A 27,082-nucleotide genomic window follows, 5' to 3' on the forward strand; every position below is an offset into this window, starting at 1 on the left:
CAGCACCTGGACTCTGCCATCTGAGAGTAGTGCCATGCCAAGTTGCGCAAATCCAGTCCTGGGCCCTTGTAAGTGGGCATAAAATGTTGCAACTGCCAAAAACCATGCATCACTGCAATGCTTGGAACCGGCGAATCTTCATCGACCCTGTGAGGATGGAGGACACCACATCTCCAACACGGACGCATCGTCGCTGCAAGGATTGAGGACATCGCATCAGTGACAGGCATCATCTCCATTCCTGATGAATCTCTCAATTTGCACAGCTCAGAGCTGATGCACCACCTACATTCTGAGGATCAGAGCCGATGCATTGCTGCCTTTGCTCCTCATTTTTCGCCCTCGACTTAACTGCAAACCAAGGTACTGTTACAGCAGGTCAAGGCTGGTCCATGTAGTTGACACACTCCATCGCAGTCAGCCTGAACTTTTAGATAGGACCCGAACTATCGCGACCAACTAATCTCAGTTGGCGCCTTATGCTTTTAAGCACTACATTTCAGTTTATTCTTTAAAAATTCATAACCCCAGTTATACTATGGATTTGTCATTTTGGTCTGGTTTTGTTTAATAAATAAAGCTTGATTTTCCTAATCTGGTATGGGATCTTTTGAGTGGTGGTTTCACAGTTTTAAGTGTTGCACAAAAGCATTACACATTGCCTCTTACGTTAAGCTTGACTGCTCCGTACCAAGCTACCACAGCGTGGGAACAGGTTAATTTAGGGTGTGTTTCTGACTGACCCTGACTAGGATTGTGGTTCCTGCTTGGACAGTGTGCATACAGATGCCAACTAGAAGAACAATTGTTACTTACCTGTAAACAGGTGGTTCTCGAGTATTGGTGTCTTTCATAGATTCACATGCTTGAATATTCCCCGTCGTCGAAGTGGGAGTCCCACGGTACATAAAATAGCAATAAATGATAATATATACATAAATGTGAGAACATAACATAAGAAAAACTTGAAGTAAATACGCAACTGAACCTCTAGAACAATTCCTCCATAGGAATGCATGGTAGAGAAAGAAAACACTAGAAACATACCACTGTCATTATGTTAGTCCAAACTACAGCCAATCAGGCATCAGCACCCTCTAGAACCTTCTCCTCAGAAGCTCAAGCCCTCAGATTTTCGTAGCACCAAAGAGACCCAGAGTGCATGAGGAGAAGAGAGCCTCTGAGGGGAGGAGGGTGGGTCGCATGTGAATCTATGAAAGACACCAATACTGGAGAACCACCTGTAACAAGTAACAATTGTTCTTCTCCAGTATTAGGGGTGTCTTTCATAGATTCACATGCTTGAATAGAATAGAGAGCAGTAACTATATATATATATATATATATATATATATATATATATATATATATATATATATATATATATATATATATATATATATATATATATATATATACATACATACACACATACATACATACATATTACCTACTGGCGATAGCCAGTGGGTATATATAGTTAGGATTTTTTCTCTATGGAACTTTTGAAAATTCTATGCCTAATAACTTTGGCGTTTGTGGACGGAATTGGCTGAAATTTTCAGGAAAATGGCACATTTTGTTTCTGAGCAGCTCCTGTAAATTTGGGGGGGGTTCGTCAAGGGGGGGCCGAGAAAAAAGGGGGTCCCAAAACGCGTTTTTCCCATGTTAATTTCCATAGGGCGGTTGGCCTCACTTTTAGCCCGAACGGCTGAATGGATTTCCACGAAACTTGGCAAAATTGTAGGGACTGTTAGCCCGATGTGCCTTTGCTAGGTCTCAATATATGTGCTTCAGTGAATTTTGAGAAATTAACGTTTAAAACAAGATATATATCTGTAACAGCGCTCCGGGCAGCGCTCCGGTTCGCGAACTTTTCGCGTATCGGAACTTTGCGAAGCGAAGCTGATTGGCTCTCCGGTGTCTGTCAACATTCTAAACAGTCCGGAGCGGCCGCCATCTTGTCTCTCGGTAGGATCGAGAGACAAGAGGAGGCCAAAACAAAGGGGGAAATGAAGGAAAGGGGGCAAGGTAGACCCCTTCTGACCCCCTAGGATTGATGAGGGGGATATTATAGAGCCACGCCGGGCCCAAAAAGAAAAAAAAAAATCCGATTTTTTCGCCGTAGAGACGCGTCTTGGTACGCGAACCGGGCAGCTAACCGGGCAGCTAACCGGGAAGCTAACCGGCAGTGTAACGGGAGTCTGAGGAGAAGCTGATTGGCTGTTATCATTGTAAACAGTCTGGAGCGGCCGCCATCTTGTCTCTCTGTGGGATCGAGAGACAAGAGGTGGGAAAAAAAAAAGGTGTAAATGAATGAAAGGGGTAAGGCAGACCCCTCCTGAACCCCTAGGATTGATGAGGGGGCTATTAAAGTTCCCTGAGGGGTGAAAAAAAAACAAATTGCGATTTTTCGCGGTAAAGGTGCTTCCTGGTACGTTAACCGGGCAGCTAACCGGCAGCGTAACGGGAGTCCAACATATTGTGTTTTTTGAACGTTTGTGATATGTGCACGTGTGGATTTTGTCTAATTAAGGTTAAAAAAATATATATATATCTTTAAGCGTGTTCTGGCGCGCTTACGTTTTGGGTTTGGTTTGCGCTGCAGAGACGATACGTCACGGTTATGCGATGCATCATGAGGCGTCTCACGGGCTACGTGATACGTCACTTAATAAAGAATATATTTTACAGCTATAGATATTAGCTTTTAAAAAAACAATGAAATTCACAGAAAAAACCATAGGTTATAGACCATATATAGTTAGGAATTTGCATTTACAAAACCTTGAAAATTCACTGAAAAAACCATAGGTTATAGACCATATATAGTTAGGGATTAGCATTTAAAAAACCTTATTTTATTTGCACAAAACCATTGAAATTCCATATATAGTTAGTTGCACTAACTATATATCGCGGACCCGCAATCCACTGCTAATGATGTCACATATTACATCATTCATGACATGGTCAGTGACATCACTGATGACATCACTGATGACATCTCAAATGACATCACTGATGACATCACTGACATCTCATTTGACATTACTGATTACATCACTGATGATATCATTTATGTGATAATACATCTTCAGACTCTAATATAACCTTAGATACACTCAGTGTAAACAGGCACTCACAGACTGTCACACATCCATGGAGTTACTCACACACCTAGTCAGTCATGCAAAGAATCAATCACACCTCCATTTCCTCAACTATACAGTTATACACACCTTACTTATTCAAACATATACTAACACATATTTACTCTCTTATACAATCCTTGATACAAGTTCACAATGATTCATACAGCCACTCTCACATTCACTGGCTCTTATGTTCAGTTATTTATATATGTCAACTCTCACATGGAGTGTGTTTTACATATGTACTTACTTTGACATGTAGAACTGAGATATCCATTCACTCACCAATATACTCATGCACACAGTCAACTGTCCATACAGCTGTTTCTACATGCACTTTTGAACCCATACACCTAGGGAATCAACTGCTCACACATCTATGCACAGAGTTATACACCTCCCAGCCACCCACACACATACTCAGTCTCCCATACAAATACTTGGGCAACCATTCAATAACCCATATAGTTACTGATATAGCTACTGATTTAAACATGCAGCAGTTTACAGAAGAACATAAATAATGATTGCCAAATTAAGACACTTTAATCACTAACCCATGCACTCAGTGAGACACATTTAATCATTCTCTCATACAGTCAGTCATGCACCTACTAAATCCTTCATCCAGACACTTATACATCCACTCATTCTTCAATATGTAAGACATATTTTAACTTTACAGAAACATACAGTCACTGGGTGTTGTCATCAGTGATGTCATCAGTGATGTCATTTGAGATGTCATCAGTGATGCCATCAGTGATGTCACTGACCATGTCATGAATGATGTAATATGTGACATCATTAGCAGTGGATTGCGGGTCCGCGATATATAGTTAGTGCAACTAACTATATATGGAATTTCAATGGTTTTGTGCAAATAAAATAAGGTTTTTTAAATGCTAATCCCTAACTATATATGGTCTATAACCTATGGTTTTTTCAGTGAATATATATATATATATATATATATATATATATATATATATATATATATATATATATATATATATATATATATATATATATATATATATATATATATACACATATACATGCAAATTCGCCAACAACTGAAGCAGCCGCCTCAGAACAACAATCCAGGAATGACGAAAGAACAGACCCAATTTATGGTGCTTAATCGAGGTGATTTATTCTTGCCAGCAAGCCTGCCGCCGCCATTACGCGTTTCGCCTTTACAAAGCTTGGTCACATGGCGAGTTGCTGAGAGCCAATGCCGAACTTTTAAAGTGACAATGCGCGCGCAATTTCATAAATGGGTTCAATCAGCATGAAAAAAATACTGCATTTTCATATGCCAACATTTGTAAACATTTTACAAAGAATACAAAGTTGTATGTACAAGTGGCTTAATTAATAAAATATATAAATATATATATACACATTTAAAAAACCACTATTCTTGATAACTGTATAAATACAGGTTAATCAGTACGTGAACGTGATCAGATGGCATAACCTATTTAATCGCAAAATATTACTGTTCACATTATTCCTATCTCTTCCCAAATGTACAAAGCACTGTGCAGAAAACAAAGCCCAAGTGGGCAATGACCCTGAGAAAATTGCGTACAAGTACTTCAAGCATTGTCCTATCATCGGCAACAAAGAAGTGCAGAATTTAAATCGTTTTCTAAAGTGCTAGTGCTGAGTGCTATAACCAAAATGAAAATTGATTCAAAGAAAACAGATTAAGTTTTTTAAAAAAAAACATATTTTGTCAATCCCCTGGCTATTACGCCATGGGGTTACCTCTCCTTACTTGAAAAAAAGCTCTTAGATCAGATTATGAGGAGACGATGGTAATTCAGGTAATGCATCAACATTGCTTATTATATTAAAAGCCAAGTACCCTCAAAACAGCACAGTTATATTATATTCCATGAGTTCTAAATTCATTTGATTTCTTATGCTAATGAGGAATGAATATACATCTGTCCCAACCTCCTATAGACAAGTGTATAGATCCTCCGTCGCATTAAGTCCCTGCGGTTGCTTGCTGTCTAACTCTAGGATGTATCTCGTCTCTAGGAGACGTAATTTTGCCTCACGATTTCCTCCTCTCTTCATTGGCCATACTGCATCGATGACAAAATAAGAAAGATGCACCGGATTGGAACTATGCTCCTGTTCAAAATGCCTGGCAACACGATAGGCTTGGTCTTTGTTAGAAATAGCTCTAATGTGCTGGAGCACACGCTTGGGGACCGGCAGGCGGGTGCTACCCACATACCTGAGTCCACACGTGCACTCCAGCACATAGACCGCATAGTCAGTCTTGCAAGTGAGGCGTTTTGTAATGTTCTTGGGTATTCGTGAAAATGGGACAACATAGTTGTTCTTGTTGACCCCATATTTGCACGCCTTACACTGTGTGCATTTTTTGAATCCACTTCCTAAGGCCTTCCACGTAGTTGACATGTGAGGTTCCAAGGTATTATGGACCAAAGCATTGGCCATAGATTTAGATTTCCTAAACGTGAGGAGTGGTTTTTTCAATATTTTGTTGCCAATGACCGGATCCCCCAGTATGAGGTTCCAGTTTTGATTGAAAATCTTTCTTATGGCTGAGTGCTGTCGGCTATATGTGGCAATCATGCACGGTCTGATAATATCCCCAGCAGGGGGGATCTCTGCCTCTCTATTTCTTGGGACCAGGGCAGTTTCACGGGATATCAGTTGAGTCCTTTTCTGTGCAGACTCAACTAAGGATCTAGAATATCCCCTGGCAAGGAATCTACTTTTGCATGCCTCCTGAGCTGACTCGCATTCCTCATCACTGCTGCAAATACGCTTGATACGCAACATTTCCCCATAGGGAATGCTGCGTATCAAGTGGCCAGGATGGTGACTAGCCGCATGCAGGATGGTGTTGCCTGCTGTGGGCTTTCTGTATAATCTCGTTTGTATGCGGTTCTCAGCAATGTAGACTTCCATATCCAGAAAATTAACAGTTTTAGCATGAATGCAAGATGTAAAACAAAGGTTCAAACCATTGACATTTAGCCTCTCAACAAATTGAATTGCCGCCTCCTCCGTCCCTCTCCAGACAAACAATAAGTCATCAATATAACGTAAATAGGTGACCACATGCTGTTCCATGGTTGGTTGCAGATCCCCCGCCAGGACCTATTCCTCCCACAGCCCCATGTGCAAACATGCGTAGCTCGGGGAGAAACAGGCCCCCATGGCGACACCTCTAATTTGTTGGTAAATTTGATTGTTAAACAGAAAGAAATTCTGCTCCAAACACATTTGGACCATGGATAACAGCATCCTGTTATGCACCCCATAATATATGGGACGTTTGTTGAGGAAATGTTCAATTGCCTTGAGACCATCTCGGTGGGAAATTGAGGTATATAACGATGACACATCCAGGGTCATTAGCAAAAAGTCTGGACCCCATACCAACTGTTCTGTTTTGCGAATGAAATCCATAGAGTCTTGAACATATGACCCCAATCTCTTCACCCAATCCTGTAAAAAGAAGTCTATGTATTTCGATACATTTTCCAAGGAGCTGTCTATTGCGGAGATTATGGGGCGCCCAGGGGGTTTATTGCAGTCCTTGTGGATTTTGGGGATTAGATAAAACGAAGGAACCACAGGGTGGTCTTTTTTCATGAATCGAAACTCGTCCTCCGTGATAATACCCCCACTTCTCCATGCTTGAAGTTTGGCTATTTGATCCCCCCATGTTGCTTTGAGGGTTGGCCAATTACTTTTTCTATAGCATGCAGAGTCATTAAGTTGTTTTTCAGCCTCCTCCAGGTATAATTCTCGAGGCCATAAAACAACGTTTCCCCCTTTGTCTGCTTGGCGCACCAAAATGTTGTTATCCGCACTCAATTTGTCCACCAATTGCATGTAGCTCCAATTCCGTTTGGTGATTGTATGACGTTTACTGTTTGTGGCAATATGTAATTATTTCAGCTCTTTTGTTACTAGGTCATTGTAAACGTCTATGTTATCATGGAGCATAGTGGGTTGAAACGTTGACTTGGGTTTGAAAGATGTTAAACCCGCCGCTGCATTACCCCTCTCCAAATTACAATCACCCCCTTCATTGCCGATGGTTTCATTTTGCAGGGACCATATTGCATTCACGTCCTCTTGGTCCCCTACTGTTAGCAAAGTGGGGCTGTAGGTCTCGACAGGATTTTGTTTCTTGGATTGAAGACAATGAAATTTGTTCAGTTTTAACTTACGAATAAATCTGTAAGTATCCATTCGTGCATCCGCGTAGTTGAAATTGTTTGGTGGGCAATATGACAGGCCCAGAGACAATACAGCTTCCTCTTGTTTGGTAAGTATAGTCTGCGTGAGATTGATTATTGAGTTGATGTTTCCGCTTGCGTCTGAATGAGTTTTTGGGATCGATTCCACCGTCCCCTTGGGGGACCCTTTGCTTTGCCTTTGGCGGCTCCTGCATTTTTTGCGGCGTTGGTTCCGCCTGTAGTTGCGCCTGGTGTTTGTTTTGTTCTTGAACGCAACGTGTCCCTCCGGTCCAGGCATAGGCAATCCACTTCCTCCGCCATGGTAAGCTTGGTAAACCCCAATGCCTGGTCCATTCTGTTGTCTCCCTCCGGTTCACTTTCGACGTTGGAACTTAACTCCGAACTTGAGATGGAGTTATCACGCGCGGCAGGCGCTTTATTTTGTGCCCCCTTTACTCTCGCTTTAACACCATCGTAACGTCTAGCAAACGTGAAAATTTGTCCATTTAAATAGTCTAATCGGTCTCTTTCAAACTTATAGGCCTTTCTTTTCTTAATTGTTTCCTCTTCCTTATTTAAACGGACCATCATTTCTTCATGCAATTTTTTGACTTGGTCATTCATACCCAATCCTGTAATTTCTACTTCCAATTTGTCAATCTCATCTTGTAATTTTACACGGTCACTCTGAGCGTACTTCACCAGAATTTTTAATAACTTGGCAGATGACTCCAAATTGGATTCGGCCCATTCTTTAAGCATGGCAGGGTCAGGATTCTCATAGCTAGGGGCTAATGTTATTCTAAGCCCCCTCGGTACTCTGTTGACTTGTAAATACCGGGAAAGGGACCTGTGTTCCCACCACTTAGACTGTTCTGATAGCATTAATTTCTCCAATTTCTTAAACATGTCCCGAGTGGTGGGGTTCCCTGTAGTTATCTGTGCTGTTTGCGGGACTTGGCCGTACCCCCCAGCCGGGGAGTCCAGAAACATAGTTTCCCCCGCCTCCTCTCGTTCACGCAACTTACTTGCGGACATTACGGCACTTTAGGCTGGGAGCTTCAATCGCTCCACCTCGATTCAATGCCCGGTGCTTTCCAAGTGAGCAAGCACCAAAACACACGCACACTCCTTACCGGGCTGTCCTTGAATAGTCCGTTATCGCTCGATCACCACCGCTAGCGCCAGCCGGCGCTTTCTTCGTTCGGATGTCGGCACCAAACAGACTGAATGTTAAAGGCGCCCGGGGGCAACGCAGCTTACTCCTCCCGGAGTCCGTAGATCCTCTTCCGGGTAACCAGCCAAGGTGGTGCTTCCTGCCGCTTAGCCCAGTAAAACAAGGAGGGGTTCTGTTCGTACCGTGGAAGCCTCTTCGGTATCACATATGCATGCAAATTCGCCAACAACTGAAGCAGCCGCCTCAGAACAACAATCCAGGAATGACGAAAGAACAGACCCAATTTATGGTGCTTAATCGAGGTGATTTATTCTTGCCAGCAAGCCTGCCGCCGCCACTACGCATTTCGCCTTTACAAAGCTTGGTCACATGGCGAGTTGCTGAGAGCCAATGCCGAACCTTTAAAGTGACAATGCGCGCGCAATTTCATAAATGGGTTCAATCAGCATGAAAAAAATACTGCATTTTCATGTGCCAACATTTGTAAACATTTTACAAAGAATACAAAGTTGTATGTACAAGTGGCTTAATTAATAAAATATATAAATATATATATATACACATTTAAAAAACCACTATTCTTGATAACTGTATAAATACAGGTTAATCAGTACGTGAACGTGATCAAATGGCATAACCTATTTAATCGCAAAATATTACTGTTCACATTATTCATATCTCTTCCCAAATGTACAAAGCACTGTGCATATATATACACACACACACACACACACACACACACACACACACACACACACACACACACACACACAGGCTCACCTTATTTGAAAAGATGACAAAGTACTGCCTGTCCCACTGCGGTATCCGCCTCCTTGATAGCGTCCAAGCAGTAATGCTTGGTGAAGGTGTGTCTGCTGGACCATGTCGCTGCACGGCAGATCTGATGGAGTGGCACACCAGCAAACAGGGCGGTGGATGAAGACATAGCCCTCGTAGAATGAGCCCTCACCGAAGACTGCAAAGGCTTGCCAGCCTGCTGATGGCAGAAAGCAATGGCCGAAGAGATCCAACAGGCAATCGTTGGTTTGGTAACTGGGTGCCCCTGACGCAGTCGTCCATAAGCAATGAATAGTTGGTCGGACCTGCGGAAGGAGGCAGTTCTGCTAATGTAAAATTTAAGGCATCGTTTGATGTCCAAGGAATGTAATCGCTGCTCAGCCAGAGACTTCGGCTCAGCGAAGAAAGTCTTCAAGAATACAGGTTCATTTAAATGAAAGTCCGTAGGCACCTTGGGTAGGAAGGATGGGGTGGTGCGAAGTACCACGCCGTCAGGTTTGAATTGAAGATAAGGTGGTTTGATAGTAAAGGCGTGGAGGTCACTCACATGCCGAGATGAAGTCAGAGCAAGAAGAAGAGCAACCTTCCAGGTAAGGAACTTAATGTCCGTCCTATGGATGGGCTCAAATGGCGAGTTCATAAGTTGCGACAGAACAACATTGAGATGCCACGATGGAGGAGGTCGTCGAATAGGCGGGAACTTCCAGAAAAGCCCTTTGAAAAACTGGCAGATAATCCTGGACGAGCAGAGGGAGGAGGAGCCATCCTACCGGAAGCGAGAGATTGCAGCTAGGAAAACCCTCAAGGTAGCATGCGAGAGTCCCGATTGAGCGAGACTCAAAAAGAACAGAAGAAGCTGCTCTGGAGTAGAGTGGATTGGATGGATATTTGCTGTCAGGCACCAATGACAAAACCTTTTCCACTTGAGTTTGTAAGTTTTGATGATAGACGGAGCCCTAGCATGAGCAAGGATCTCTCTGCAGTCTTGGGAGATATTTAAGTTGGCGAACTCAAGGGGCTAAGGTTCCATGCCGACAATTGTAGAGTGGAAGGATCCGGATGGTAAACCTGGCCCTTGTCCATCGCCAGGAGGTCTGGACGAGTACGAAGAGGGATGGGCTCGCACTGGGACAGAAGGAGCAACTCCGAGAACCACGCCTGTCTGGGCCATCGAGGGGCGATCAATAGAATGTGGCAGGGATGCCTCCTCATCTTCCAGAGCACCGGTGGTACCAAAGGGATCGGCGGAAAGGCGTAAGCGAATAGATCGCACCAGTCTATCAAAAGGGCATTCCCGCATGATCTGGGTTGGGGATGCCAACTTGCGTAAGATGGGCATTTCCGATTCTCTGGTGTCGCAAAGAGGTCTAGCGGTGGGCGACCCCATCGATGAAACACAACATCCAGAGTCGGCTGATGCAGCTCCCATTCATGTGTCGACGATGTGGACCTGCTGAGGGAGTCTGCCAGGATGTTTTAAACGCCTGGCAGGTGCACTGCCATCAAGGTGAACTGATGACGTGGAGCCCAATCCCAAATCGACTGAGCCAGCCGAGACAAGCGTTGAGACTTGGTCCCTCCCTGCTTGTTCACGTAGTGCATTCTGGTTGTATTGTCCGTTTGAATAAGCACTGACTCCCCTTGAATTACAGGAAGGAACGACTTGAGTCCCAGAAAAATCGCCATCAGCTCTAGCCTGTTGATATGCCAAGAGCGTTGGGGTGGAGACCATTTGCCCTTGATGGAAAGACCGTGAAGATGAGCACCCCAGCCGCCCAGAGAGGCGTTCGTTGTGAGAGTGAGATCTGGCACGTTGACGAGAAAGGATGTTCCAGTCGCCAGGTTGGTCGACTGTGCCCACCAGTACAGGCCGTTTCTCATGCGAGCTGTAACAGCGACCTGGTCATTGAAAGATCCGGAGACCTGACGCCACTGTTTGTCCAGTTCCTCTTGAATGGGACGGGTCCGCAGTCTGCAATGTGGGATCAGTGCAATACAAGATGTTGCCATTCCCAGAAATGACTTTAACTTCCGGACAGAAACGGACTGCTTTGATTGAATGAGAGACACTAGGCGGAGGATTTTCTGTTGTGGGAAACGAACGCCTTTGAAAGCATAGTGTCCAAGATCACTCCCAAAAAAATCCTGGTTTGCGCTGGTGCAAACTGTGACTTGTCAACATTGATGGTCAAGCCGAGGGATTGAAACACTTCTTGACAAAGACTAGTGTCTTGGCTTAGTTGATGGCGTGATTGAGACTTGAGGAGGCAATCTTCCAAGTATGGAAAAATGTGGATGCCTCGGAGGCGTAGGTGAGCCACCACAGGAGCCAACACCTTCGTGAACACACGAGGGGCGGAGCGGAGTACGAAAGGCAACACCTTGAACTGATAATGTGTCTGCCCCACCTTGAAGCGCAGGTACCTGCGATGCTGTTGGAGAATTGGGACATGAAAATATGAGTCTTGAAGATCTATGGTGGTCATAAAATCCCCGCTGGCCAGAAGACGCAGAATCTCCAGTAGTGTCAGCATGCGGAAAGATTGACTCTTTAGGTATCTGTTTAGAGCTCTCAAATCCAGAATTGGACGCCAATCTACCGTCTTCTTGAGTACGAGGAAGAATCGAGAGTAAAAACCCTCCCCTCTTTGAGACACTGGAACCACTTCGACTGCACCCTTCTGAACAATAAGACAGACTTGATGGTAAAGCTCCTCAAGATGGGGAGGAGGCTGGCCAGACGGTGGGGTATGAGGAGGAATTCTTGGCGAACTCTAAGGTATGACCTGTCATCACAATGTCCAAAACCCAGCGGTCTGTGGTGATGGAGGACCACTGAGAATAAAACAGAGAGATTCGACCTCCAACACTTAGGGGATGGCAAAAGTCATTGGCGTTTGGGGGTTGATACTCAATAGGATGACTTTCCCCTATAAGGCTTTGAGGACTGCTGTCGATTGGATTGCTGTTGATTGGAAGAGTAACGTTGGTAGCTCTGATTGCAGGAGCGATATTGAGATAGTCCTCCTCGAAAAGTTGAAGTGCCACGTCCGCGTGCACCTCTAAAGGACTGTAAAGTGCCCAGTGATTTAGCCGCATCAGTGTCCTTTTTAATGCACTCCAAAGCGTCGTCAATGTGGAAACCAAAGAGCGATTCACCATCATAAGGCATATTCAGGATCTTGGACTGGACTTCCTGCCGGAAAGAGGTAGACTATAACCAAACCTGGCGTCGTAAGGCAGCCGCACTAGCAAGCTGGCGGAAACCAGTGCCCGCAATATCAACTGCGCAGTCAATCATCTCTTCAGATGCTCTCTGTCTGTCCTGGATGAGCTGCAGAGAGTCAGCCTTGGAAGCGTCCGGAATGAGGTTGACCAGGGCAGATCTGTCCGACCACGAGATGGCTAAGGCATTCGCTGCCTGTACTGTAGTGGAAGCCATGGTTGAGAATTTCCGTCCAATGGCGTCTAGACGCCGACTCTCTATCTGGAGGCGCAGTGATTGGAGACGCTGGATTACGGGCCCGGCGCTGTGCCGCTTGAGTCACAACTGAATCCGGCTTACGATGAGAGACCAGGCATTCTGGTGAACCAGTTGGGGCCTTATATTTCTTTTCAAGGCGCGGTACTTGGGCAGGTAACGAGTTCGGAGCCTGTATGAGCTTAACTCCCTCCTTCAATATGAAATCGATTATTGGAATCGTGTGGACTTGTTTGAAAGGCTGATTTTTGAAGACGTAGAGGAAACAGTCCACCTCTGTGTCCTCGGCAATTTAAAGCGCTGAGCCGCTCGATCCATCAAAAGATGAAAACTGGCAATATCGACTGGAGGGGAATCTCCAGATTCTCCTGGTTGAGGAGAGGGCGTCTGCATCTAATAGTAGTCCCACTCTGCCATGCCGGTTGAGGCATCATCATTATCTGTGTCATCGTGGACCTCTCCGTCCTCCCGTTCTGGAACTGCCTCATCATCCGCATCCTGAGGATACACAGTAGTGTGAATCATGACCGACATTTGAACCTGAGGAGAAGGCGTCTGAGGCAAAGGCGGCTGAGCAGTTGGCGGAGCTGTCGCAGTCGCAGCAGGTAACGGTCTAGGAGTACCTTGAGGCGTTGGTGGAAAACGCCGGTTGTAGTCGTCCAGGATATGCTGGAGATTCGGAATCAAAGCAAAGGCAAAGTAGCCATTGGAACTTGAACGAACTGGTCTTCAGCGTGAGACTCCTGGTTGCCACCTTCGTTATCACTGTCGGAATCTTGACATTTGATGATGAGATCAGACTGACTGTGAGCCGCCCCGAAAGTGTCATTCACATCATTGTCAGAGTCAGGCTCAGAGGTAGTGGCAAACATAGGTGATGGAGGCTGCAGATCTGGAGCAGACAACAGGTGGCACGACAGTGGACGGCGATGTGACGAATCAGTGCCAACGGATGCAGAAACTGAAGCAAATAGAGGCACAAGGGGCAATGAGGCAAAAGAAGATGGTGCCACCGTCGACGTTATCGTTGACGGTGCTGAAATGGACGTCAAAGATGACTGATGAATCCATCATCAACGGTAGGCTCGTAGACGAAGCCGTCGACGACGGTGCCGTCGTCGACAACCATTTTAGTTGACATAACCGCCGACGAAGTAGTCGACGCAGTAGTCACTCCTGTAGACTGAGTTCTCGTCGACGATGGTTTAGTCGACGGAGTCTTCGTCGACGGTGTCTTCGACGACGACGAAGACTTTTGGATGGATTTCGTCGACGATGATGGTTTCTTCGTCGACGAGGTGATAGGAATCGTCGACGAGAGTCTGAAAAGCCAAAGAAACTCTTGTTGATGTAGAGGCCGTCGACGAGCTAGTCGTCGACGAGCTAAAAGCGGACATCGTCGTCAGTGTCGTTGTCGTCGACTATGTATAGACTGCAGATCTAGTCATCGGAATGCTCGTAGACGCTCCCGTCGACATCGAAGCATGTTTAGGTGTGGAAACACGCTGTGAGATAGCAGAAGACGCCTGAGAGCCAGGTCTCGTGGGCGCAGCCGTAGTAGATGCTAGTGTGGACACCACAGAGGCCAAAGGTAGGGCCAGTTTCTTCTTTTTAAGAAAAGGAGAAGGCATATCCTGCACACTACCACGCTTAGAGGCTGAAGATGAGGGTCTAGATTGAAAACTCTCAGCATCAGACCGAACAAAATCCTTGTCTTTAAGATGTTGGAGCCAAAGGAGAAGACGACGCTCTGTCCTACAGAGTCTTGTTAGAAAAGGTTCTACAAAACTTGCAGCTGCCAACTTCATGCTCAGGATAGAGACAATAAATACATTTCTTGTGAGGGTCTTCTTTAAAAAGACGCAATTTCCCACAAGAAGAGCAAGGTCAGAATAAAGGCTTCTTACTTGACATGATGAAAGTTCTGGAAACAAGAAGCAGTAGAGGAAAAAACTGAGCAGAGCTCAGGGGGACTCCCTTCACACGACGTGCGGTAGAAAATCTGAGGGCTTGAGCTTCTGAGGAGAAGGTTCTAGAGGGTGCTGGCGCCCGATTGGCTGTAGTTTGGACTAACATAATGACAGTGATATGTTACTAGTGTTTTCTTTCTCTACCATGCATTCCTATTGTGGAATTGTTTTAGAGGTTCAGTTGTGTATTTACTTCTAGTTTTTCTTATGTTATGTTCTCACATTTATGTATATATTAGCATTTATTGCTATTTTATGTACCGTGTGACTCCCACTTCAACGACGGGGAATATTCAAGCATGTGAATCTATGAAAGACACCCCTAATACTGGAGAATAACCATTTCTAAAACATAGCATGGAAATGGATTAATCTGGATGGCACATCAAACAGTTACAATCATCAGGATGATAAATGACACATGGCAACCCTCCCCTTTCCCAACTACCACCGCCACAACAAACTTTTCTATGGGAGTAAAACCTCATTTTTTCTTGAGGTACTATTAACTAAACTATCTGAATTTGAGGGAGAAAGTAAAGTGCCTGAATGACTGGCCCTTAATCGTTTTCACATTCCACCTCTATCGGCATCTAAAATTGTAGAACCATATAATACGTTGTTCCAAGGTCTCAAGTCTGTATGTGAACACTGGTAGATTTTGATTTTCACTATGTATATGTTAATGTGATGTACTGTTCTATGTTTTCTGGACAGCCGTTGAAAAGAGAAATATGAAAAGATTATATAGGTGTTTTGATATATGAGAAATATATATAACAAATAATTTGAGGTTTGTGTTGTGTTGGTGGGTTCAAGATATTTTCTTCAAAGATTGGTGTTATTTGAGACAGGAGAAGTTTCCCAGATGTTGAATGGGTTCCCTTATAGGCCCTTCCAGTAGGTAATGAATAGCATTATTTACAATTCCTTTACAAGACAAAACTGTAGCTCATTCCTTTAGTCATTGTCCTGAGAGCCACAAAGCATATAAATTACTGGTGGTGATGGCCAATGTGACCTGTCTTTAGGTCGAGCATTCGCGACCTCTTGTATACACTTTAGTATATACTGATTATATACTTATAAGTGTATGTACTTTGAGGGCCCTGGAGATCAGCCCTAGGACTGGTCTGCTTCCGCTTATGGACTTTTTTTTCTGTTCAACTTCCCCTATTTGACTGTCTTGATAGAAAAAGACCAGCAGAGGTATGTAAAATACCAGAATCACTTTAGCATTCTCTAGATTCCAGTCCATAGAAATAGTCTTCCACGAGCATCCGCAGACAATATTTTTTTTAAATCTTGTATTTTCAGTGATATGACCACCGAAGGCCCTGATTTTATATTAAAAACAGAGCTTTGGACTATACCATTTCCAGTTGAAAGGCAATATTTCTCTCCTTGTGTTCCCATACCTGGTGTGTCACGCAGTTTAGTGCTCACTTTCCCTCAATGTTAAAGAATAGTCGATGTATCAGAACCCAAGGCTAATGTGTGGCACAGCTAAATACATTTAAGGTGCCAAAGGCAAGACCGATTGTATTGAAAATGCTGGTTTGTTTTTGCCATGACCTGACAAATGTGAACCGAAGCTTTAGTGCGGATGCCCGATGAATTTTTGGCACAGGATTGAGAGTTACCGACTTGAGTTTTGCAGAGCACCTCTGTTCCAAAGGGTCTTTATTATAAAACATGTTGCACAAACATCAAATGTGGGAATGAACGGGGTGGGGTTAGTGTGCAGAAAGCAACCATGCTAGTGAGTCTGTTGTGGATGTGGGGTGCAGACTGTTAAACCCTTGACTGCTGTGGCCGAAGGCTCCGTTTGGGGGTGCCCTACATTTAGCAAGCATGGGGAACTTGCCAACAGATGTTGCCAACAGAACAGACTACTTAATCACCTGGGCCCAAAAGAAAGCACATCGATCCAAAATGAAAGTCAGACCTATCACAATGCTTGAAGACCCCAAGCCAGGTAGGGTCAACATAAGACCCAACTGGAGTGACACCATCTGAAGCACAGTGAACATATACCTCGTACAACAGTATACCTTACTGAAAGACCTTCAGCTATAGATCTAGATTGTTCGTGGCTGGAGGAGTTGGCCATTCCCCCATACAGCTTTGGGAACTTGCTCAAACTGTGCCAGTCTAGTTACATCTTGAGATACTTTATTCTCTCCAGTATGCTAAGAAGAATGTCTTTAAAAGCTCGTACATCTATAAGGAAGGTTATTTCACAGATTACTAGGAGGATAATGCAATTTCTTCACAAAGTAATAATCCATTTTTAAAATGAAGATGGCAAACATTTCTGTAATGTTACCAAACCAGAGTAAGGAACCATTGCAACTAAAGTGTCTACTTGCCAATCAATACATTTTAGAAAACACACCGACTTCTCAAAGTGTGCTTGCTGCAGCAGGTGTACTACTTATGTCATCAGATATTTCCTGCTCAAGGAGTAAATCAAGACGATTGCTTGATATGAACATCTTAAGCGTATACTTAATAAACCAGAGTAGGTCACCTCCATACTGGAAATGAAACTGGGATATTCTCGGCTTACCTATGCTCCTAACTGCACAATATAGAGATTGTGGCAGATGTAGCTATGTGAACTTTACGCCCTCCACCTGACACTATAGACAAGGAACCTGTGCATTTAAAATTGGTCACCAAGTACACCTACTAATTCGTTGACTTGCACGTGAAATTCAGCAATTTCTTCTGTTTGCTGAATAAATGATGGAAATATACTCAAAGTCTTCAATCTTCTGGTTATAAGTGACAAAACAAGTTGCCCCAATCGGGAACTGGTCAAGAAAGGGGTGTGGTTCGAATAATTTCCACCCAAGACTACCGGGTCCCTCCCTACTCAATGCAGGGATCTTGAAACACGGTGTTGAATTATCACAAGGAGAGATGCTATGAACCTTCTCAAACTGGTTGCTCAAAGCAAAACAAAATGAATACTGGTGCATACTATAAAAACACATTTGAATCTAAAGAATAAATACATTTAACCAGTTATAGTGATCATATTGAAGTCCTATTGGTCAATCTCTGGTAAGGATGAATAAGAATTTACAAATAATGGAGAGCACTACGCCCAGGAGGAGAAACTAGTTTTGACTATATAGCGATTTGAGACCGCTAAATCACCAGCTAAGCCACTGAACACCAATAGTCTCCAACAACTGACACGGCACAACTCCTCCTTCAAGTACTTCTCGAGCACCGAGAATGCCTCATCAACATCACTTCAGATTTCCTTGACGTGTGATCTATGCATTTTAGAGTCTCAAATAAGCAGGGAAATCATTAATAACCACAGTTTATGACCTGCCAAGCCCCCCCACCAAATGCAACTGGAAAGCTCACATGGATAAATGATGTGCAAATGAATAAATGTTGTGGGGTATGTCTTTGTAACCTATGTTTGTGCGTCAAGGTATACCAAGGTAAGGCCCCGACAAGTCTTTATGATCGCAGTCAATAGCCTCTCCTTACCTCCTTGAGTCCGACTACCTCTTCCTATTTTCACATGCTAAACCCCAATCCCTTGGCAACATTCATTTGCGGAGTCATTCATCTACAAATCCATGAATTCGTCATTTATACATGCACTCAGTCATTCATTAATTCATTGACCTTCCCTCAGTGAATTGTCCTCTATCCTCTGTGTCCCTTCCATCCACCCTCTCACCTGTTCTAACCACCTCTGAACAGAATCACCTATTCAGCCTGTGCATACTGCTCTAGCCATCTGTTTACCTCGAAACTTCATATTAGCCCACTCACACATTGAATTCTGCCCTTTCAAATAGGAAGGCCTAGTTTAGCTTTACCATTGCTTGTTTTTTATTGCTAATGTCATACCTGTGTTTTATAGTTAGTCTACAACCTCCCACACAGTTTAATAAACAAAGGAACAGTTGGCGCAACAGCTGTGACTGATGCACCAATTCACAATTCACTAAAAAGCGCTGCTTGGACATAATCCCCGCGAAAAACAGATTAACCAATGGTTGGTTGTAGTAATGAAGTCCACACGTTGTAAGGTTCCAGAACGTTTATTCAGTTCTATTAAACATAGGTGCTCCCAGCTGGACAGGATCGTAACAACCACAACATTCTACTGCTGCCTTCAGGTGACAGCACGGGCCATACCAAGTGGGAAGGAGGCAAGGGGGGGGGGGGGGGGGGGAGAAGGGAGTGGGAGGAACCAAGGGATAAGTTACAACATTGGTCCTTACAACAGAAAAGACCCTTTCACAGTAATGGAGCTGCCTGAGGTGTGGGGCACGTGCTCATTAGGACAGTCAACCCGAGAAAAACAGATTAACTAATGGTTGGTCCTTACAACAGAAAAGACACTTTCACAGTAATGGAGCCGCCTGAGGTGTGGGGCACGTGCTCATTAGGACAGTCAACCCGAGAAAAATAGATTAACTAATGGTTGGTCCTTACAACAGAAAAGACACTTTCACAGTAATGGAGCTGCCTGAGGTGTGGGGCACGTGCTCATTAGGACAGTCAACCAGAGAAAAACAGATTAACTAATGGTTGGTCCTTACATTTCACAGTAATGGAGCTGCCTGAGGTGTGGGGCACATGCTCATTAGGAAAGTCAACCCCACACTTGCTTAAGCCTCTTACTCCAGTCTAACGTCAGACTGAACTGCAGAGGTATAGTCCGTAGCTGCCCTTGCATTGCGTTTTGTAATACAGTCGATTCCCTGGTTTTGTTTGGTTTGATTTTTTGGGTTGGCATAAGTTGTAGAATAGCAATCTCACTAAATTAGGTACTAGGCCTATAGAGCAACAGTAGTAACTGACCACCCCTAACACCCAAGGGAGACCCTACTTGGCCTCACTCCTTACCTAGCTTGCTGGGCTTCAGCTGTCTCCATATTTTAAATTCTGCTGGACATCTGGGAGCCAACTGACTTATGGATACCTCTGGGACTCTCACAGCATGTTCTTCAGAGCACCTAGCGAGAGGAGGGAAGAAGTAAACATGCCATCTTTTACTGCACAGAGATCAAAGTAGTAAAAGAAAGATTCTGAAAAACATGTAGTTAGTACTTACTTTTCTAGGCAGGATTTTATTCCCTGTGGAAGAAAAACAAAATTGTAAATACCCAAGTGCCTCTAATAGAGTAAGTAAAAGTGAAAACTACATGAAATGGCAAATGGTGGCAAGACTCAATTTAACCAGTGCAGGAAACCAACACTACAACACGAGTTTTATCCACAGCTCTCTGGAACGAGTGAAATCAATAGCTTAATAAGATACTACTTGCCTTTATCCCCTTCATCTATTTTGAATACTTCATTATATTTAAATGTACCTTTAAATATAATATATTTTAGTAATTCTGTTAGCACACTTTCAGCACCTAGACCTGTTACAATGCAATGGATTTAAATTAAATTTGCCCTTTGATCGTCCAATATCCCTTTTCAATCAAGTATTCAGTTGCACAGGAATGCCATCACGTTCAACATCTGATCTGCTTAACAGTTCTTTACTGTACGGCAGAGGATCAGAACCTGTGGTCCTTGGAGCCCTGGCGTCCACAACTGTTTAGAAACTCTGTATTAGTGGATGAACTACTTATGCATAAAGCTACATTTTAAATTTCAAAACCACCTCACATTGTGAAGTAATTTGAAAATGAATGCTAGAAATTAAAGTTCAGATCTTTAGCTTGACTCTTCAGAGCAGCTACAAGTTCAGCAAATGGAAATCCAGTATGTTATGTTAAACTATTTTTATAAGGCGCACAGCTACACAAAAAGGGTTTCCATCGCCAGCCTGAGGAGTGGAAAGAGAAAGTAACAGTATTATTGGTTGAACAGCCATGTCTTTAAACCTTTGCGAACGTTTGCAAAAGGTGGTTTCATGACAAAGGGATGCAGGAAGAGTGTTCCACAAAGTAGGGCCAAGAAAGGCAAATGAGCGGCCGCCCATCCATGAGTCTAACCCTGGGAACCAAACCTTTTCCCTGGGTTGTGCAACGCAACAGGCAGGTAGGTAGGTTGGTAAGGCTGGGCTAAGGCTTGCAGATATTGGGGAGCAGTGCCAGACTATCGTAAATAAAAAGCTCAAGGCTTTGAACTTGACACAGCTTTCCACTTTCAGCCAGTGAAGATCACGTAAATAGCTGGAAATGGAAGTAGCTTTGGTAATTTGCCACAGTAGTCTAGCGGCAGCATTCTGTACCACCTGCAGCTTCCGTAGTACATCCTCATTAGCCAATAGATAGAGGACGTTACCGTAGTCTAGTCTTGAGGTCACAAGTGCCTGGACCACAGTTATGTTAAAAATATTTTTATAGCGCACTTACACTGAACGGTTTCATGGCGCTGTGAACACTGGGTGAGCAAAACATTAAGACAGTGTAGTGGATTTAAGAAGGATCAGAAAGAAATGTTTATGCATGAGCTTGACAGAACAGTAAAGTTTTCAGAAGGGATCTAAAATGGGGATAAGGAGTGAGTCTCAGCTCCAAGGGCAGTGCATTCCACGAGACGGGGCAAGAAATGAAAATCTGAGACCGCCGTGATTTTTACTGTTAAATGTGGGGGTGGTGACAAGGGCCAAGTGAGAAGAGCGGAGATGACGCAGAGGAGAGTAACGATGGAAAAGAGGATATAAAACCAGGACCATGGCCGGCCAGGGCTTTAAAAATAATGCAGCCAAGTTTGAATTTGCTGCGTTTGGCCACTGGGAGCCTTGAAGGGATTTGAGTAAGGGACGAACATGGCAGTGTCTGGGCTGATGGAAGACTAGTCTCGCGGCCTGATTTTGCACCAGCTGAAGGCGATTCAGCTGGTATGCCGGGATGCCAACATAGAGGGAGTTGGCATAATCAATCCTAGAGACTACCAGGGCCAGCAAAGCCAGGGCCTCTGTAGTTAGAAATCGAGAGATCTTCTGGATTTTCCGAAGATGAAAAAAACAGGAGGATACAACGCCACTAATCTGAGGCTTCATCGAGAGGTCCTTACTAATGATGACTCCTAAGCTTTTTACTGAATTAACAGGGCAAGGCGGGGAACCAAAAATTAGGGTTCCAGGGATTGGAAGTACCTCCAAACCAGCCCAACTCGGTCTTGTCGGGGTTAAGCTTTAGGTGGTTGTTTTCCATCCAGTTACTGATGATAAAGTGGACTGGAAATTATGTATTGATTGTTCGGAGGAGTCAATATCAAAGACCAGCTGGATATAGTCAGTGTAGTTGAATGCAGTGACATTACACCACCGCAGAGCCCGAATGAGGGGAGTCAGGTATTGATTGAAAAGAAGGGGGGAAAGGGAGGAACCCTGGGGGACGCCACATGACAGCTTGACCTTATCCGCTGAGAAGTTGGAAAGACGCACAGCCTGATGACGGTTGCTCAGAAAAGAGCGAATCCAGCCAAGAGCCGGCCCCCGGACGCCGGCGTCGCCGCCACGGTCGACCAAAATATCAAGGCTTGGTTGATCCCAAGGTCCGCTCCTCTCCTCAGCTCCTCCATCACTGACAAGATGACTGACTCAGTTGAATGGGCCGGTCTGAACCCAGCCTGACAAGGGTCGAGGAACTGGGTGCGTTCAATGAACGAGCTCAAGAAGTTGGTGACATGAGTCTCAAGTACTTTACTGAGGTAGGGGAGCAGGGAGATGGGACGGACGTTGCTCATAAGAGAGGGGTCCGCAGTAGGTTTCTTTAAAATGGGTATCACTTCGGCTGTTTTGAAAAAGTCAGGGACCAGACCAAGCCGGAGGGATTTATTAAGAAGTGCCAGGGGGGGTTTGGGACAAACAGTAAAAACCTCACATAGAATATGGGGGGGGGGGCAACAATCCGTAGGTGAGCCAGAGCTCACTTTTTTTAGTAAGGCTAGAAATTCCTCCTCAGAAATTGGGGGTAGCTGGTCCACTGTGTTTATGTTGCTAATATTAAATGTTGGGGCAACTGAGTGTAGAGGATGGTGTGCGACGGGGAATACTCTGATTTTTGCAATTTTTTCCACAAAAAAGGAATTAAGGGAGTCACATAATTCTTGGGAAGGGGAAGGTTTAATAGTAACTCTTGTCAGGGTGTGAAAGTTCTTCCAATATGGAAAAAATATCTTTTGCCTTGGAAGCGGAGTCAGTAATCCTCTTAGAAAAATACAAGGTTTTAGCGTGGAGGATGGACAGTTTATAGTCTTTAAGCTGGGCCATGAATAGCAATTTTTTCTCAGGGGCGTAGTTACGCCTCCAACTACGTTTGGCCCGTCTAAGTGTACGTTTTTTAGCTTTTAGTTCATTCGAGAACCATCTCATGGCGTCGTGGGGGCGCTTTAATTGAAGGCGTCTAAGAGGTGCCACAGTGTTACTAGCTGAATCAAGCCAGTGCCTCACACTGGCAGCCTGGGTGTTCAGGGAGTCCTGTTCAATGGCGGAAGAGGCGCTGAGTAAGGAGCAAAATTTATCAAGATCAGCCCTGTTCCAGTTCCTGGCCAGGAGGTTCCCCGTAGGTGTTTGGCTGATATGGGGGGAAAAGGCCAGGGAAAACGTAATAATGAAGTGGTCAGACCACGGGCAGGGAGAGATGAGAGGTACGAAGATGTCCAAATTGGACGTCCAAACCTGGTCTAGAACGTGGCCTTTAATATGCGTTGCCGACTGGATATGTTGAATACAATTCATGCCCGCTAAGAGATTCGTGAAGGCAGAAGAGTAAGTGCTCTCCCTAGAATCTGAGGGCCAATAGTTAAAATCGCCGATGATCAGCATTTTCGAGTTGTTGATCACCAGTTGGGAAAACATATCGCCAAAAAGCGATGGAAAGCCAGGCATGTGTTGGGAAGGGCGATAAACAAGAACACATATAAGGGGGGAGAGGGAGGAATTAAGTCTTAGGATGAGGTAGTCGACTGAGGGAATATCAACAGCCTCTAGAGACGAAAACCTGGTTGGGTGCCTAACAATGGCTGCGACCCCCCCACCGGGCTTACCAGAGGATCTATTAGACTGGAGAATGTAATAGCCCGGGGGCACCGCCGCCAAAATGTCAGGGGTTGACTCCTCATTGAGCCAGGTTTCAGTCACAAAGAGTATTTCAGGCTTCTCTGAATCTAATAAATGAAAAATCTCCAACTGGTGTTTGGCCAGCGAGCAGGTGTTTAAATAAATAACAGTCAGAATCGGGCTGGCCACGCTTTTAGTTGAGGGGGGTCGGGCGGTCGCAGGGGCCAGGAGGGGGCTGGGCAACGGGTAGGAGAGATGTTAATTCCTGAAGCTCGAGCCTAGGACTAAGAATCCCCAGAGAGCTGAGCCGGGCTAGTGTGGGGGGGTTGAGAGGCCAGTGATTATGGAGGCGGATCAGTGCCGGGGCCGCGTAGGTAATCAATTGGGCAGAGTTCCCTGCCCCTGACCCCGAACGGGCGCAGACGGGCTTGCCTTTGGCGGGCCTTCAGCGCGCATACGGCTCGCCCGCTGCGCGTTCGAGGTAGCATGTGCAATATGTAGCCTAGCCTCCAGCTAGACCGCAGCCTATGGTCCTGCCGGGCTTAGGAACTGACCCAAGATGGCCTCTGCCCTCCACACAATAGGCAATGCAGCCGCGATGGACCGGGGCAGGGGGAACACACCACGCAGCAAGTAAGTGGAAGATTAGTCCAGCAGTTGCTCTTAAAAGCGCGAGTAATGCAATTTAAGAGCAGGCAGAGAATAGCGGTGGAGTGAGAGTGAGAAAACAGAAGAGAACACAGCAATCTTAAATCATTGCTAACAGCGTGCCTCGCAGTCTGTCCCCCAGTGCTATCGCAGGAGCTGCCACCACCTACTGTAACCAGTTCTTTGGGTGGAGCATCCAGACAATTTATTTTAGACATTTTAATACAGTAAAGCAGGTAGCCGCCACCTTTACTGCCTGCATTCTCATAGACAGCTGATTGTCAATAATGAAGCCCAAATTACGGACTTGTTGGGTGGGCTGGGGTGGGGCTCCCATGTCGGTAGGCCAATGCTGGGGGCCCCATAGATCTTTATTATTCCCCAAAACGAGGACCTCGGTCTTATCGCCATTAAGTTTGAGCATAATAATTTGCATCCATGCTGTAATTTTTCTCAGGGCCACCCTGAAGAACTGATGACACCTCTGTGGAAAGCTAGAAGATAATCTGGGTGTCGTCCGCGTATGAAAAAAGGGACAACCCGGTCTCCTCTGCAATGGTCGCCAGGGGTTTGACAGATATTAAATAGCAACAGGCTGAGAATAGAGCCCTGAGGAACCCCACAGGGAGAAAAATGAGATTTAGAAGTAGCAGCGGAAGAAAAAATTTGAAACGGACTATGGGTAAGAAAAGATGTCAAGCAGTCCAGTGCGGAGCCAGAAATACAGAGGGATTGAAGGGATTTTATTAACACGATGTGAGACACAGTGTCAAAAGCAACGCTTAAGTCTAGTAATATGAGGGCGGTTGTGTCCCCATATCCAAATGATGTCTCATCATTTCCGTAACACCCAGTAGGGTTGTCTCTGTTGAAAAACCGGGTCTAGATCCGGACTGGGAACCATGTAGGAAATTGGAAGATTCAACAAACTGGCTGAGTTGATAATTGATATGCTTTTCCAAAACTTTGGAATATAATCGGAAGTAGGGAGATAGGCCTGAATTTGGATGGTTGGGCAGGATCAGCGTTGGCCTTCTTCAAGAGCGGAAGGATCATAGTGTGCTTCCATTCAGACAGAACAATTGCTTCCTGTAAGGAAGCATTAAGAAAGTGCATGATTAGAGAGAAGATGTATCAAGTTGCTGTCAGGGGCGGATCTAGGCTCATGGCGGCCCTGGGCAAGGAGCGTTGGTAGGGGGCCCCGGAAGAGGGGGTCCTGGTGGGGCGGAGCGCGGAGGCCAGTGAACAGGGGAGTGGGGTGTTTGGAAGTGGAACAGAGCCGAAGGCCACCAAACCCCGGCCAGGGACCGCCACGCAAATATGTATCCATCCTCAGAGGATTATTATATTAAGGATTTATATTGGTGTGGTGGCCCCAGGGGTTTGGTGGCCCTGTGCAGGTGCACAGCTTGCACATGCCTAAGGCCGCCGCTGTTGCTGCAACACCATGGTAGGTAGAAGGTCATGAGGGGAAACTGATTTGATGCTACCTAGGATTTTCTTGAAAAAATTATCTAGAAGTGACCAAGAATGCAGTTTGTAGATGAGTTCTGCCATATCAATAGACTCAGGACTGGATTTTTTGCTGCATAGGCATGACTGACTGTCTGAGAGCTACTAAGCATGGAATATGTACGATTTTTGGCCTCAATTGAAGTACTGATGAGCGCAGACAAAAAACAAGCACTGGGAGGAAAGAGACAAAGGACATGCTAGAATCTAGCATAATCACTTCATTCGAGAAACAAAAGTGTATGATAAGTTCCAACCTTCCGAATTAAATTGCAATTTTCAGGTTTAGCTTAGCAGCGCCCATGCACTGCTATGCCTGGCATGCTGGATCTCATCTACGGTCACTTATCACAGCCCCCACTTTCCACGGATTCCTTTGTGTGCTTTTAAAAAATCCCCTTCCTTTGTCTGGCTATTTTACCATTTGTACTGCCTTTCTGCGGTTGGTTCCCGTCCCTGGCGACTGGCTCGCTTACACGTATTATTGCTTTTCTATCATTGCCTTACGTTTCATTGCACTTCTTTTGCTGTTTTCGTAGGAAGGCTCTCATTTCAGGGTCGGGGGGTTAGCATTTTTTTAGCCACACCTATCTAACATCCGTCCTTTGCCGTTTCCTGCGTCACATGAGTCACTGATACTGACCCTGCTTTTGAGTGGGCACCAGGCTTCCTTGGGAACCGAAAACCTCCACTCCCTCCTGCTGCAGACTGTCCTCCGAGACCTCCAGCATTCTTTAACCCCTGGGTAAAATGGTCCTTTCATCATGCAATACGTTTCCCGGCACCTTGGAATTGTGCAAGTCTGCTCTCGAGGACTATTCGGTCTAAAACCATGGATTCCTAAGATCACTTGTATGTGTATATATATTCACTGAAAAAACCATAGGTTTCACACCAGTTATAGTTGGGTGGAAATTTTACTCGCATAAAACCATTGAAATTCCCACGTTATAGTTAGTTGGACTCACTATAACTTGCGCGTGCAATGCACTGCTGATGACGTCACATATTTTACATCACTCATGACATGGTCAGTGACATTACTCATGACATCACTGATGACATCTCAAATGACATCACTGAT

General features: G+C 44.9%; 1 protein-coding gene across 2 annotated transcripts in view; it reads right to left on the reverse strand.

The window, feature by feature from the left end:
* LOC147703621 (zinc-binding protein A33-like) overlaps positions 1–27,082 on the reverse strand; it is a 336,075-nt gene that overhangs the window by 9,355 nt on the left and 299,638 nt on the right. For both annotated transcript variants that reach the window (XM_086931961.1, XM_086931962.1), the window contains exons 5-6: positions 19,924–19,946; positions 19,716–19,825 (exon numbers count right to left, since the gene is read on the reverse strand). In XM_086931961.1, the coding sequence (XP_086788087.1) occupies positions 19,716–19,825; positions 19,924–19,946 (133 nt within the window). The remainder of the gene's footprint in view (positions 1–19,715; positions 19,826–19,923; positions 19,947–27,082) is intronic.

Source organism: Lissotriton vulgaris, chromosome 7 (assembly GCF_964263255.1).
Source record: "Lissotriton vulgaris chromosome 7, aLisVul1.2, whole genome shotgun sequence".
In the NCBI taxonomy this organism is placed as follows: domain Eukaryota; kingdom Metazoa; phylum Chordata; class Amphibia; order Caudata; family Salamandridae; genus Lissotriton; species Lissotriton vulgaris.